This window comes from Heterodontus francisci, chromosome 44 (genome assembly GCF_036365525.1).
Source record: "Heterodontus francisci isolate sHetFra1 chromosome 44, sHetFra1.hap1, whole genome shotgun sequence".
Taxonomy (NCBI): Eukaryota; Metazoa; Chordata; class Chondrichthyes; order Heterodontiformes; family Heterodontidae; genus Heterodontus; species Heterodontus francisci.
In genome coordinates this window covers 16,638,205-16,654,064 of record NC_090414.1, presented here as the reverse complement: position 1 = coordinate 16,654,064, position 15,860 = coordinate 16,638,205, and the positions used below count along the sequence as shown (strand labels likewise).

Sequence of the window (15,860 nt, the reverse complement as noted above, 5' to 3'; positions counted from 1 at the left end):
AGATCTCGGAGGGTTGTGGGGGCTGGAGGAGGTGACAGAGATAGGGAGGGGGGGGGGGCGGGGAGGAGCGAGGAGACCATGGAGGGATTTGAAAACAAGAATGAGAATTTAAAAAATCAGGGCATTGTTTAACCGGGAGCCAGTGTAGGTCATGTTGGTTGGACCAGGCTTTGTGTGGTGATCCTGGAGTGGGGGGTGGGGGAGAGGGGAGGGGGCTACAAATCTTCACTCCAGATAACCCTGCAAGCCCCTGGACCAGCAACAGCTTTTCTTTGTCTAATTTATCTAAACCTGTCATAATCTTGTACACCTCTATCAAATCTCCCCCTCAATCTCCTTTGCTCCAGGGAGAACAACCCCAGCTTCTCCAAACTAACCTTGTAGCTAAGATCCCCCATCCCTGGAACCATTCTGGTAAATCCCCTCCGCACCCTCTCAAGGACCCTCACCTCCTTCCTAAAGGGTAGTCTCAGGACTCTGATAGAGAGGTGTGGGTGTTATAGCCTGTTGAACTCCAACCGAGGGGGAGGGGAGAGAGAGCGAAAGACAGAGTGAGGGAGAAAAAAAGAGAAAGGGAGAGAGAGGGAGAAAAAAAAGAGAGAATAAAATGAAGCCTTGCATTTCTATAGCGACTTTCACGACCTCAGGGCGTCCCAGAGTGCTTCACAGCCAATGACGTGCAGTCACTGTTGTTGTGTCAGCAAACATGGCAGGGCATTGTGCACAGCAAGATCCCACAATCACCAAAGAGCTGAATGATTGAGGCTCGAGGCCGATTGAAAATTTCCAACGCTGAGATTGATTGGAGTTTGTTGGGCAAGGGGAATGAGGGGTGAGGTGGGGGGTTGGTGGCAGAACCAAGACGGGTAAATGGGTTTTGAGTGGTGATGGATTGAGAGAGGACACTAGGGGCGGTGGGCAGGGACTCGCCCATTCTCTGCTTTCAACATTGAACGGAAGTTCTTTCAACGCCTGCCCGAGAGGGCAGACAAGGGATGGAGAAGGGCTGAAATGCAGAACCTGGTGTGGGTTTTTAAAAATTTATTCATGGGATGTGGGTGTCGCTGGCCAGGCCAGCATTTATTGTCCATCCCTAATTGCCCTTGAGAAGGTGGTGGTGAGCTGCCTTCTTGAACCGCTGCAGTCCGTGTGGGGTAGGTACACCCACAGTGCTGTTAGGGAGGGAGTTCCAGGATTTTGACCCAGCGACAGTGAAGGAACGGCCGATACAGTTCCAAGTCAGGATGGTGTGTGACTTGGAGGGGAACTTGCAGGTGGTGGTGTTCCCATGTATTTGTTGTCCTTGTCCTTCTAGTTGGTAGAGGTCGTGGGTTTGGAAGGTGCTGTCGAAGGAGCCTTGGTGCGTTGCTGCTGCAGTGCATCTTGTAGATGGTACACACTGCTGCCACTGTGCGTCGGTGATGGAGGGAGTGAATGTTTGTAGATGGGGTGCCGATCAAGCGGGCTGCTTTGTCCTGGATGGTGTCAAGCTTCTTGAGTGTTGTTGGAGCTGCACCCATCCAGGCAAGTGGAGAGTATTCCATCACACTCCTGACTTGTGCCTTGTAGATGGTGGACAGGCTTTGGGGAGTCAGGAGGTGAGTTACTCGCCTCAGGATTCCTAGCCTCTGACCTGCTCTTGTAGCCACGGTATTTATATGGCTAGTCCAGTTCAGATTCTGGTCAATGGTAGCCCCTAGGATGTTGATAGTGGGGGATTCAGCGATGGTAATGCCGTTGAATGTCAAGGGGAGATGGTTAGATTCTCTCTTGTTGGAGATGGTCATTGCCTGGCACTTGTGTGGTGCGAATGTTACTTGCCACTTATCAGCCCAAGACTGGATATTGTCCAGGTCTTGCTGCATTTCTACACGGACTGCTTCAGTATCTGAGGAGTCACGAATGGTGCTGAACATTGTGCAATCATCAGTGAACATCCCCACTTCTGACCTTATGATTGAAGGACGGTCTCCTGTCAATGGCACCTGCAAAGAACTGTTCTAAATGATCCCAGTGACCTGTCTACGTGTACTCGGAGGCCACACTGCATGCCAGTTTTGAAATACAACATATTTTATCTGCTCTTTCTTCAAGAATGAGCAAATATTCAGCCCAAATGTGTTTTTTTTTGTCTGTAACAGAGCTCTAAAAATAAAAATCCATTTTATTTTTCCGGTATATGTGTGAGTGAGTGAGTGAGGGGCTAAGGTAAAAAGGGAACTGTAATGATTTCAATCTGTGTGTTTTAAGCTTTACTTCATTATTGGTTTCGACTTGTTTTGTAATAAACTGATAATTTTATTGTTTATTAAAGAAACCTGGTTGGTGTGTTTTATTCTGGGATAAAAATAGAATCTATGATGGACCATGTTGGTAGGTGGGGAAAAATGTAGTTATTTGTCGTGACCTGTGGAGAAGTGGGACTGGAATAAACAGTGCACTCCTCCCACCTCAGTCGTAACACTAGTCACAGCAAAGACAGGAGTTGGAGACAGAATAGTCCCAGCTGATGGTGCTCAGTTAGAACACATTTCTCAACGTCATGTGCTCATGACTCAAGTGCGACTTGCCAAGGGCGATGTGACCTTTCACCTCTGCACCGGCACCAGCCTGATAATTATGTTCCTTTGAAAGCAAATGCCACCCAATTGGCACCTCTATGGTTAGCCTCCCGTCGCACATCACTGACGCCTCCGTGTCCCCACTCCCCACCACAGACTGGAGCTCCAATCCGCCTCCGCGCCAACCAGAGTGGACACCGCCTGACAAAAGATTCTGGAACGTTCCCCCATCCCCAGGCCTTGTCTGTCTCCGGCATGGCTTGGGACAAGTGGAACTTAACAGAATCCCCTCTCCCCGCCCCATTGTTACTCCCTCCCCCCTCTGCCCCCCACCCTACTTTATGTCTGCTTCCTTCACCTGCGCACTTAGGCAGAAGGCTATGGGGTCAGGTCCAGCCCAAAGACTTCAGCCTCATAATCCAGGCCCACATTGCCAGTGCCAGCACTGAGGGAGCGCTGCACTGGCAGAGGGTCAGTACTGAGGGAGTGCCGCACTGTCGGAGGGTCAGTACTGGAGGGAGTGCCGCACTGTCGGAGGGTCAGTACTGGAGGGAGTGCTGCACTGTCGGAGGGTCAGGACTGAGGGAGTGCCGCACTGTCGGAGGGTCAGGACTGAGGGAGTGCTGCACTGTAGGAGGGTCAGGACTGAGGGAGTGCTGCACTGTCGGAGGGTCAGGACTGAGGGAGAGCTGCACTGTCGGAGGGTCAGTACTGAGGGAGTGCCGCACTGTCGGAGGGTCAGTACTGAGGGAGTGCCGCACTGTCGGAGGGTCTGTACTGAGGGCGTGCCGCACTGTCGGAGGGTCAGTACTGAGGGAGTGCTGCATTGTCAGTGGGGCAGCACTGAGGGAGTGCCGCACTGTCGGAGGGTCAGTACTGAGGGAGTGCCGCACTGTCAGAGGGTCAGTACTGAGGGAGTGCCGCACTGTCAGAGGGTCAGTACTGAGGGAGTGCCGCACTGTCGGAGCGTCAGTACTGAGGGAGCGCCGCACTGTCAGAGGGTCAGTGCTGAGGGAGCGCCGCACTGTCGGAGGGTCCGCACTGTCGGAGGGTCAGTACTGAGGGAGTGCCGCACTGTCAGAGGGTCAGTACTGAGGGAGTGCCGCACTGTCGGAGCGTCAGTACTGAGGGAGCGCCGCACTGTCAGAGGGTCAGTTCTGAGGGAGCGCCGCACTGTCGGAGGGTCCGCACTGTCGGAGGGTCACTACTGAGGGAGCGCCGCACTGTCGGAGGGTCAGCACTGAGGGAGCGCCGCACTGTCGGAGGGTCAGCACTGAGGGAGTGCCGCACTGTCGGAGGGTCAGCACTGAGGGAGTGCTGCACTGTCGGAGGGTCAGCACTGAGGGAGTGCTGCACTGTCGGAGGTGCTGTTTTCCAGATGAGAGGTGAAACTGAGAACCCGTCTGCCCTCTCGGGTGGATGTAAAAGATCCCAGGGCCACTATTGGGAGAAGAGCGGGGGGGGGGAGTTCTCCCCGGTGTCCTGGGGCCAATATTTATCCCTCAACCCAACATCACTAAAAACAGATGATCTGGCGATGATCACATTTCTGTCTGTGGGAGCTTGCTGTGCGCAAATTAACTGCCGCGTTTACTACATTACAACAGCGATTACACTTCCAAAAAATAAAAGCTCTTGATTGGCTGTAAAGCGCATTGGGAAGCCCAGGGGTGGTGAAAGGTGCTACAGAAATGCAAGTGTTAATTTTTCACGTCAAGCTTGGAATGCGGATGGAGTGCCTTTATCTCTTTTTTTGGTTGACGTGCAGTGACTTCTGCAATGCAGCGAGACCGGACTGCCCATCGGTGCACAGCAAGATCCCACAAGCGGCTCCGTGATAAATGGCCGGCAATCACCCAGGAGCTGCAGACGGGCAGCGGAAGGAGGCTGTGGCAAGGTTAGTGAGTGGTTATTCACAAGCTGCCAATCTCTCTCGAATAACCCAGGCGTCTCTCTATAAATACAATCTACAGGAAACAGCTGCAGCTGAACAGAGGCGAGCTTCTCCAACATCCACCAACCAACGACAGCAACTCAATCCCTCAATATTTCTCACGAAAAGCAGAACAGTCCGCGGGTTATCGGGCCGAGGACCCCTTTCTAACCTGCGTCAGGACTTCTCTGAGCTTTTTTTTGGGCGCAGGCTATGCGACCACGTGAGGCATCACAGTCCAGTCTAATGGCATCTGGGGTTGGGCAATAAATGCCAGGGTCGGAGCGTCACTTACCGCACAGGAGGAGGCCATTCGGCCCTCCAACGCCATGCCAGCTCCCCGTGGAGCAATCCAGTCAGTCCCACCACCATCCCCCCCCCCCCCACCCCCGCAAGTTTATTTCCATCGCGCGCCCATCCAATTCCCTTTTGCAATCGTTCATCGTCTTATCTAAACCCATCATAACCCTGTACACCTCTAACAAATCTCCCCCTCAATTGCCTTTGCTCCAAGGAGAACAACCCCAGCTTCTCCAAACTGACCCCCGTCGCTAAAGTCTCCCCATCCCCAGAACCGTTCTTGCCCACATTGCACTGGGAGTGTTGACCGGGCCGGGTGGGGTGGGGGGGGGGGGGTAGGGGGAGGAGCGAGAGTCGAACCCATGAACTTTAGTCAAGGCGCAGCGGGCCCTTGGGCTCAATCTGGGCACGGTCGCCTTGCTGCCTGCGGGATCTTGCTGTGCGCAAAGCGTGGCTGCTGCGCTTCCTGCATTATAACAGTGACCAGCCCACCACCCCACCCCCCCTCCACACCCCCACTTCGGAAATTACTTCATTGGCTGTAAAGCGCTTTGGGGCATCCTGGGGTTGTGAAAGGTGCTACATAAATGCAAGTCTTTTCTGGCTCAGAGGTGAGTGTGTGTGAGAGAGAGAGAGAGAGAGAGAGAGAGAGAGGGGGGACTCCCACTGCGTCACAGTACATTCCCGATCCCACTCTAAATGCCTCCCCCGCCCGGGACCCTCGCCAAGGGGGCAGGATTTACACTGCAGCCTCACCCTCTTCTCCCGAGAAGGTTCTCGCCGTGACGCGCAGCGGGCAAACAAACGCCCCGCGGCCCATCCGGCCCCCAGCACGATCCCACCAGCAGCAGCCTCGCGAGCCTGCAGTCCCACTGCTGTTTGTCGGAGAGAGGATCTACGCGCCAGGGGACACCGGGACGGGGAGTACACCCTTGTCTGAAATAAGTGGAAAGTTAAGAATAACAAAACGAGAGACAAAAAAATAGCGAGAGAGAGAGAGAGAGTGTGTCCTGGCACTCTGTTTGCATTTCATAAATTCCCAAACAGCTCAGACTAAAAGAGAAACACTGCCCAGACCAAATAGGGATGAAAAGCTGTCAAGTATAGCATGGTATAACCCTACGTTTCAGCTTGCTGTTCAGGGACCTGTAGCTCAGCGAAATTCTTTCCCCCCCCCCCCCCCCCCGCACCCCAGCTCTAACCCCCATAACTCTGCAAAGCCCGGTCCCCTCGCCGCATTTACCGCCAATCGCCAAACCCTCTTTCCCCAAGGCGGCCGCCCTTCTGACCCCCGGTCAAGGGTCACGCGTTGACCTCCTAACCCGGTTATCGCTAAACGCCCCGAGATCAAAGCTTGGGGTTAGAGGCACCCTATTGAGGGCAGACTAGGGAACGCTCACGTCAAACCCAAATGCGAGGGTCCCGTCTGCCCCTCTCAGGCGGGCGGAAAAGATCCCACGGCCACTATTGGAAGAAGAGCAGGGGGTGTTCCGACACACCAAAGGCATTGTCACCTTTTGGTAAGGCGGTAAAGACCGGATGGAAAGCTAACTGAATCCCGGATCCGACAGACAATTCCGGGAATCCCAAGCTGGAGTGCAGATTCACCAGAATGATTCCGGGGCGAAAAGAGGGTAATTGATATGTTAGACCCGGCTCGGCAGTTATCACGCCCTCTCCCTCGCCTCGGAGTCAAAAGGCGCTACAGAAATGCAAGCCTTTCCACTCTGCTGTCTCCACGGTAACCGTAAAATTAGGGTTTCTAGCAAGCACGCGATTTTAAAAAAAATAATAATAATTTGCCGGTAATTTAAATTTCCTCCTGTAAACCTGGTTGGGGGAGAACTTTGACCCCCTGCTGACCTCCGACCTTCCTCTCGCCACTTAGCGGTTTTGGGTGGGAAACTTGACCACGTACTCTCCGGAAATAAATCCCAGACGGTTTCCCCGCCTAGACAAGGCTGTAAAAAAATGTAGAGATGGCCTGCCGAAGGTCAGACCTGAAGAGTCCCAACGACTCTTCCCGTTCAATTGACCCCTTTTTGGATAAAGAACCCAAGAGATAGGAGCAGGAAATGACCGTATAGCCTGTCGAGCCTGCTCCATCATACAGTGTGATCGGAGATAACCACGGCATGGTCTGGAGGTGCTGTCGTCACTGAGCCAATAATCAAAGGAATAGAGTAATCCATTGACAACAGCAATGACCCAGAAAACAATTGAGTGCAAAGTGCAGGCAAGTTGAGAACTTTGATCTTTTGGAATTGCGAGTGTTAATCGTTTGGCAACTGCCAGTCCATTTTCAGCTTGTTTGCTGATGAGGTGTCTCTCTCTCTCTCTCTCTGTCTCTCTCTTTCACTTGGAGTCAGAAGCTCGAGAACCATTCCACAGACCAGAGCCCCATAATCCAGGCCGACGCTACCAGTGCAGTACTGAGGGAGTGCCGCACTGTTGCAGGGGCAGTACTGAGGGAGTGCCGCACTGTCGCAGGGGCAGTACTGAGGGAGTGCCGCACTGTCGCAGGGGCAGTACTGAGGGAGTGCCGCACTGTCGCAGGGGCAGTACTGAGGGAGTGTCTCAGGGGCAGTACTGAGGGAGTGCCGCACTGTCGCAGGGGCAGTACTGAGGGAGTGCCGCACTGTCGCAGGGGCAGTACTGAGGGAGTGCCGCACTGTCGCAGGGCCAGTACTGAGGGAGTGCCGCACTGTCGCAGGGCCAGTACTGAGGGAGTGCCGCACTGTCGCAGGGCCAGTACTGAGGGAGTGCCGCACTGTCGCAGGGCCAGTACTGAGGGAGTGCCGCACTGTCGCAGGGCCAGTACTGAGGGAGTGCCGCACTGTCGCAGGGCCAGTACTGAGGGAGTGCCGCACTGTCGCAGGGCCAGTACTGAGGGAGTGCCGCACTGTCGCAGGGGCAGTACTGAGGGAGTGCCGCACTGTCGCAGGGCCAGTACTGAGGGAGTGCCGCACTGTCGCAGGGCCAGTACTGAGGGAGTGCCGCACTGTCGCAGGGCCAGTACTGAGGGAGTGCCGCACTGTCGCAGGGCCAGTACTGAGGGAGTGCCGCACTGTCGCAGGGGCAGTACTGAGGGAGTGCCGCACTGTCGGAGGGTCAGCCTTTCAGATGAAAGCTGACGCCCCGCCTACCGTCTCCGTTGAATGTTCAAACCCACCGCCACTATTAAAAGAAGAGTGGGGTGGGAGGGAGAGCGGGGAGTTCTCCTCAGTGGCCGGGGGTCAATATTTATCTCTCCACCAACATCACTAAAATCTGGGTCATTATCACATGACTGTTTCTGGGATCCCACTGTGCACCAATTGGCTGCCCACGTTTCCGACATTGCAACAGCGACTAGTCTTGGTTGGCCGTGTAGCGCTTTGGGGACATCCTGAGGATGTGCCAGGCACTATAGAAATGCAAGTCTTTCCTTACTTTTGTTGTTTCTTTTTCCCCCGAACACCAGAGCTTCACAGTAATGGGAGATATGGCTGATATTTCCCTCGCAGAGAAGGGAAGGGCCCTGATAGACAGTCCAGCTGTCCCTCTACCATGAACAACCCACTTAGCACAAACACCGAGACTGAAGGCTTGGAGACCTCCCAGGCTGTGTGGTTCTGTCCTGGACAAGCTGCTTTACAACCACGGTTGGAATTTTGGAGCGCAGTCACTGTTATAAGGCAGGGAAACGCGGCAGCCAATTTCCGCACAGAAAGATCCCACAAGCAGCAACGTGATAACGACCCCCCCCCCACCTCCACTCTTCTTCCAATAGCGGCTGTGGGATCTTTTACGTCCGCCCGAGAGGGCAGACGAGGCTACCCGATGCCCAAAAAAAAATGCCAGCTCCCACACCGGGAAACCGCCGAGCTCCCACATTGAGAGGTGCCGGTGTCCTTTTACCCTGCTTTCAGGGCCTGGCACGGCTTTCAAAGTATGACACCCTTGGATAGCTCTTTCAGACGAGCACTTTAAATCAGTGTCATCGGAGACAACAGTGGAGCCCCACAAACCAGGAGGGCACTGCCAATGGAGCCAGATATCGGAAAGGAGTTGAAACTGCTCTCCCTGTCCATTTACATTTGGTAACTGTTTGATAATGTCTATAGGAAATCCCCAGACACCCGGATTTCAGGCACATGACAATCATGATGCAATTTTACGAATGTAAAACCGGTTCTGTAAGCTGCCCTCGGTGTGGTCTCTCTCAACGGCTACAAGATAATGGGGGCGCTTGGAGGCCCCTGGGTGACAGGGGGAGGCCTGAGGCCCCTGGGCGACCGGGGGGAGGCCTGAGGCCCCTGGGTGACCGGGGGGAGGCCTGAGGCCCCTGGGTGACCGGGGGGAGGCCTGAGGCCCCTGGGTGACCGGGGGGAGGCCTGAGGCCCCTGGGTGACCGGGGGGAGGCCTGAGGCCTCTGGGTGACCGGGGGGAGGCCTGAGGTCCCTGGACGACCGGGGGGAGGCCTGAGGCCCCTGGGCGACCGGGGGGAGGCCTGAGGCCCCTGGGCGACCGGGGGGAGGCCTGAGGCCCCTGGGCGACCGGGGGGAGGCCTGAGGCCCCTGGGCGACCGGGGGGAGGCCTGAGGCCCCTGGGTGACCGGGGGGAGGCCTGAGGCCCCTGGGTGACCGGGGGGAGGCCTGAGGCCTCTGGGCGACCGGGGGGAGGCCTGAGGCCTCTGGGTGACCAGTGGAGGCCTGAGGCCTCTGGGCGACCGGGGGGAGGCCTGAGGCCCCTGAGTGACCGGGGGAGGCCTGAGGCCTCTGGGTGACCGGGGGAGGCCTGAGGCCCCTGGGTGACCGGGGGAGGCCTGAGGCCTCTGGGTGACTGGGGGAGGCCTGAGGCCCATTGGTTGTGCAAGTGGTTAACTGGAGCAACCTGCTCTAAACCTACTTCCCCATATCCATTAATCTGCTTCCTCCTCAAAGCCTTCTCATTTCCCCTTTTAAATGAGGATCTAGGCCTCTGCCTCATTGTTGTGGTGAGGCCTACCATGCTCAAATGATGGCCCTCTGACCAGCAATCACTGTGCCTGAGCAGTTTGAAACTGCCCCTGAGGGACAGGAAGAGCTGGTAATTGGCCAGTCCACTCTTGTCCCTCCTCCCAGTCCACTCTCTCCTTCTCTCCAAGGATTAGGAGCACTTGGCATCATTCAGACACAAAGATGGTGACCATACTCGGAAAACATTCGCTGTCAATAATCATGGTGATTTAACACAGAGTATCTCCCACCATTCCAGAAAAAAAGAACATTGCAAATGCAATAGATCTCTACTTTATTGTGTGGCTGTGAGTTTATTGTCTTCAATCAGATGGTATTGGACAAACACGCAGGACAGGTACAGCACAGGGTTAGATACAGAGTAAAGCTCCCTCTACACTGTCCCCATCAAACACTCCCAGGACAGGTACAGCACGGGGTTAGATACAGAGTAAAGCTCCCTCTTCACTGTCCCCATCAAACACTCCCAGGACAGGTACAGTACGGGGTTAGATACAGAGTAAAGCTCCCTCTACACTGTCCTCATCAAACACTCCCAGGACAGGTACAGTACAGGGTTAGATACAGAGTAAAGCTCCCTCTACACTGTCCCCATCAAACACTCCCAGGACAGGTACAGCACGGGGTTAGATACAGAGTAAAGCTCCCTCTACACTGTCCTCATCAAACACTCCCAGGACAGGTACAGCACGGGGTTAGATACAGAGTAAAGCTCCCTCTACACTGTCCCCCATCAAACACTCCCCAGGACAGGTACAGCACGGGGGTTAGATACAGAGTAAAGCTCCCTCTACACTGTCCCCCATCAAACACTCCCCAGGACAGGTACAGCACGGGGTTAGATACAGAGTAAAGCTCCCTCTACACTGTCCCCCATCAAACACTCCCAGGACAGGTACAGCACGGGGTTAGATACAGAGTAAAGCTCCCTCTACACTGTCCCCCATCAAACACTCCCCAGGACAGGTACAGCATGGGGGTTAGATACAGAGTAAAGCTCCCTCTACACTGTCCTCATCAAACACTCCCAGGACAGGTACAGCACGGGGTTAGATACAGAGTAAAGCTCCCTCTACACTGTCCCCATCAAACACTCCCAGGACAGGTACAGTACGGGGTTAGATACAGAGTAAAGCTCCCTCTACGGAGTGTGCGAGGTTGCAGCCCCTCTTTGAGTATCTGAAGAGGCTGCTCCTCAAATTCTGGCTGCACTTCAGTCCCACGCTCCTGATCTTTGGGCACCCGGAGCGGAGGGGCATGGGCCGGGAGGAGGATCTCCTCGTCGGTCTGCTCCTGGGCCTGGCCAAGGTGGCAATTCACAGGTCCAGGTTGCGGGCCGTCGGGGGTTCCGTCCTCCCCGATTGCCTGCCCCTCTTCCGCGGTTACGTTCGCGCCCGGGTGTCCCTGGAAAAGGAGCATGCGGTGTCAGCCGGTACGCTTGAGGCCTTCCGCGACCGGTGGGCACCGCAGGGACTGGAGTGCATCGTCGACGCCGAGAATGGCATTTTAATTTGAGTTTTTTGTTTATTTATCTGTTTTAATAAAGTTATTTTAAAACTGTAAATATGTACATAAAGGGGGCCTGAGGGATAAAGGCCCCCTCGATGTGAAAAATATAAAAGGGGCCTGGGGTATAAAGGTCACCTTGTGAAAAAAAAAACGGGGTTAGATACAAAAATATAAAAGGGGCCTGGGGTATAAAGGTCACCTTGTGAAAAAAAAAACGGGGTTAGATACAGAGTAAAGCTCCCTCCACACTGTCCCAATCAAACACTCCCAGGACAGGTACAGCACGGGGTTAGATACAGAGTAAAGCTCCCTCTACACTGTCCCCCATCAAACACTCTGAGGACAGGTACAGCACGGGGTTAGATACAGAGTAAAGCTCCCTCTAAAAAAAAAAGAAAAAAAAAATGGGGGTTAGATACAGAGTAAAGCTCCCTAGCAAAAAAAAAGAAAAAAAAAAAACGGGGTTAGATACAGAGTAAAGCTCCCTCTACACTGTCCCATCAAACACCCCCAGGCTGATCTGGTGAAGCAACACAGCCTCCCAGGCCTAGCTTGAGCAGGCTGCAGTGAGAAATCAGTCAGGGAGCTGCTCTGCTGGTTGCTCAAGCACAGATCTTTCTGGAATTTCCCACCAAAAGTTACAGGAACTATAGAATATACTTCTCCCAATATTGAAAATTAGGTGCGAATGAAGAGATTTGTAAAATATCGATTGATTTAGTTTCTGCCATTTGTGCCCTGGCAATACTGGTTGCTATAGTGGCCAAAGTGACAGGTGTGTTAAAATTTAGAAAGTCTGCCCCAGTCTGTCTGTTAAATGCACAGCCCAGAGGGTTAGGGAATTGAGCAGCCCTGGAGCAAGTACCTGAGGCCTGTAGCAGCTCTGTTTATGAAAGCCCCTGCCTCTTTCACCAGGACTGTCCCTGAGTGTGGTTGCCAAAAAAAAAAAAACGGGGGTTAGATACAGAGTATAAAACTCCCTCTACACTGCCCCAACATCAGATGGAGAGTCCCCTACCACCTACACCAGTGGCCTCACAGTGAGCTGGGTGGAGAGGGGGTGGGGACTTTATTGCAGAATTGGGGAGCATTAATGAGTCTCACTGCGAACACATTCTAGTCCATCAGAGGGATGGTCAAAGGCCTGCCGTGACAAAACTGTCCGCTGAATTCCACTCATAAGGCTGGCCGAAGATCTGAGCTTCAGAAAACAGTGGCTTACCTGTGGGAATACTGGGTGGGTGAGGAGTGGTGTCAAAAATTCACCCAAGCAATGACAATGTGCTCACACGCATACATACACAGCATTAGACTAGGGGGCATGCTTAACTTCACCAGTTGAACACTTTCCAACGTTGAGCTGAGTTATACCTGGGGAAAAGGGGGTATCAGACAAAATGATAAGCCCATCTTCACAACTTAATAATTTTTCTTGGGGGGGGGGGGGGGGGAAACACACACACCCCATTCAGATCAGAGAAAGAGGCAACACGGACCTCCCGACAACAAGGTGGACATCCCAAGAGAGGAGTTAGGGAAACCTGTCTGAGGACATCCCAAAGGATCAAAGGAACATGCACACACAAAAACCCACACAAAAGTTTCCTCCTTTCAAAAAGTCAGCTGGGAAACGCAGGGGGTTGGGGGGGGGGGGGGGGTTCATAAGACCATCATAAATTGTCATTGTTCTATTTATTTTTTAAATTTAAAAGGGAGCACAAAGTCTGATGGGTGAGCAACTAAATGGACTCAAAACCAAACAACTTTACTTCCTTAAACTCCTGTCACGCTCCCCCTCCAAGTCACAGGCAACCTTTTTTGTAACATCCGCCCTTTGAGGGTAAAAATATCAACTCCGCTTTTCAAAAAAAAAAAGAGAAATATTATTTTTTATATAATTATATATGTTAAAAAATCAACCTTACCATTTTTTGGTGCACTCGACCATCAGTTCCTGGTAGGAAGCGACAAACTGAAACTTGGAGGCTCGTTTGCCCACTCGCTGGAGCCTTTTCCACACTGAAGTCATTTTCTGTGTTGCTGTTCTGTAAATCCCTCGGGAGGGGTTTAACAAACAAACAAACACACAGGCATCAAAACTTTTGTCCTAAAAGTTGGAGGGTGTTTGGGAAACTGCTTTCCAAACAACCAAAACAAAAGACATGTTTCACACTATTCAGATAAAGCTGTCATCCACTGTGGACTTTTCGGATGTCCCCAGGGGTGGAACGATTCAGGAAATGAAATGTCACACCGGAGTGAATCCAGTCTGAATCCGCCTTGCCCTCCTCCCCCCTCCTCACTCCTCACTCCTCAGGAAATTGATCCCCTCCTCCTGTCAGTTTCAGTCCCAGTCTCTTGTCAGTTGCAGCCCTCTTAGTGAAGTTGGGAAACTGGCCAGTTCTCCCTCTCCCCCAGCTCAACCCCATGTGTGTCTCACACAACCCAGCGATGACACCACCTCCTCCCCAGAACAACGCCTTTCTTCTCCCCCTCTCTCTCTCTCTCTCTCTAACCAGCCAGTGGCAGAATCTGTTTTTTTCAAATATATTTTCAACTGGCCAACCACCCACTAGCGTTAGAGTTTATTGCTGGTTAAAACAACAAAAAAAAAGAGAGAATGAAACAGCACAAGTCAGGAAGGTGGCCACAGAGTGAGTGACGTGACACACACCTGGCAGATAGAACAGGGAGGGGAAGATTTTTACACCAGGCAGGTGAGAGAGTGACACACACACACTCAGCAGGCAGTTAGCAGCATTTATATTACCACCTTTTACAGGGTAACACCCCCCCCAGGGCGTTCATAAAATTGTAGAAATTTACAGCGCAGAGGGGAAGCCATTCGGCCTAGTGTGCCCTCATTGGCTGACAAATAGCCATCCAGCCTAATCCCACTTTCTAGCCCTTGGTCTGTAGCCTTGTAGGTTACGGCACTTCAAGTGCACGTCCAAGTACTTTTTGAATATTGAGGGTTTCTGCATCTACCACCCTTTCGGGCAGTGAGTTCCAGACCCCCACCACCCTCTGGGTGAAAAATGTCCCCTCGAATCCCCTCTAAATCTCCTACCTCTTAACCTAAATCTATGCCCCTGGTTTTGGACCCCCAACAAGGGGAATAGGGCCTTCCTATCCACTCTATCTAGACCCCTCCTAATTTTATACACTTCAATTAGGTCTCCCCTCTATTTCAAAGCAGACAACCCCAGCCTGTCTAATCTTTCTTAACTAAAATTCTCCAGTCCAGGAAACATCCTCGTAGATCTCCTCTGTACCCTTTCTAGTACAATCACATCTTTCCTATAGTGTGTGTTCAACAGTATTCTAGCTGTGGCTTAACTAGTGTTTTATAGAGTTGCAGCATAGCCTCCCAGCTCTTGCCTTTATTAGCCAAGGAATAGAATACAAGTATCCCGTATGGTTTTGTGACCACCTTATCTACCTGTCCAGCCATCTTCAGGGATCTGTGGATCTGCACTCCAAAGTCCCTCTGTTCCTCTATACTTGTCAGTATCCTCCCATTTATTGTGTATTCTGTTGTCAGACACACCCTTATCAGACACAAGCTGGCAGACGTCCAACAGCTTGGTTTATTAAGGAGAGTTAGACCAGGCAGGTAGGAGTGAGTAGAGACAGACACGCTGTCCATGCTTACATGCAGCAATCCCAGGACAAGGCAGTCATAAAAACATAGGAATAGGTGAAGGCCATTCAGCCCCTCGAGTCTATTCCGCCATTCAATTAGATCACGGCTGGTCTGTCTTTTAACTCTATCTCCCCGCCTTGGTTCCGTAACCCTTAATCCCCTCACCCAGCAAAAATCTATCAGTCTCAGGTTTGACATTTACAATTGATCCTCCCCCACCCACCCCCATCCCTGACAGCTTTTTGGGGGAGAGAGTTCCAGATTTCCACCCAATTATCAATCTGTGTCGCAAGGTTACCCCCTCCCCCCAATTCCACACACCTTTATTTTTCCCAATAATCTGTCAGGGGAAACTTTGGGGGTGGCGCTGTGAGTTCTTCCCCCGTTGTGGCTGACAATCTATGTGGCATTGAGACTGGCAGTGCCCAGGAGGAGGAAGACTCACCTATAAAGCCTGGGCGACTTTGGGCACACTGGTCCCCCCCCCCACATCCGGAGACGCTGCTGATACCCAGTGACACCCCACAAACAACGACAGACAGGGAAAAGACTAAACAGGGGCTGTATAGGAAAGAGGAGGCTGAGGGGGTGACCTGATTGAGGTCTTAAAGATGATGAAAGGGGCTTCGATAGGGTAGACGTAGAGAAGATGTTTCCACTTGTGGGCGAGACCAGAACTCGGGGTCATCAATATAAGACAGTCACTAATAAATCCAATGGGGAATTCAGGAGAAACTCCTATCCCAAGAGAGTGGGGAGAATGTGGGACTCACTACCACGGGGAGTGGTCGAGGTGAATAGTATTGAGGCGTTTAAAGGGGAAGCTGGATAAACACACGAGGGAGAAAGGAATAGAAGGAGATGGTGATGGGGGTGAGATGAAGAGGGGGCGGGGAGGTGTGGAGCAGAAA

General features: G+C 52.8%; 1 protein-coding gene across 1 annotated transcript in view; it reads right to left on the bottom strand.

Annotated features, from left to right (window-relative positions):
* The window catches only part of LOC137355921 (EH domain-binding protein 1-like), a 107,378-nt gene extending 93,584 nt beyond the window's left edge, over nt 1–13,794 (bottom strand). Inside the window, 1 exon segment of the mRNA XM_068021585.1 lies at nt 13,229–13,794. Coding sequence (XP_067877686.1) covers nt 13,229–13,332 — 104 coding nt within the window. The 5' untranslated portion in view covers nt 13,333–13,794.
* Between the last annotated feature and the right edge of the window lie 2,066 nt (nt 13,795–15,860).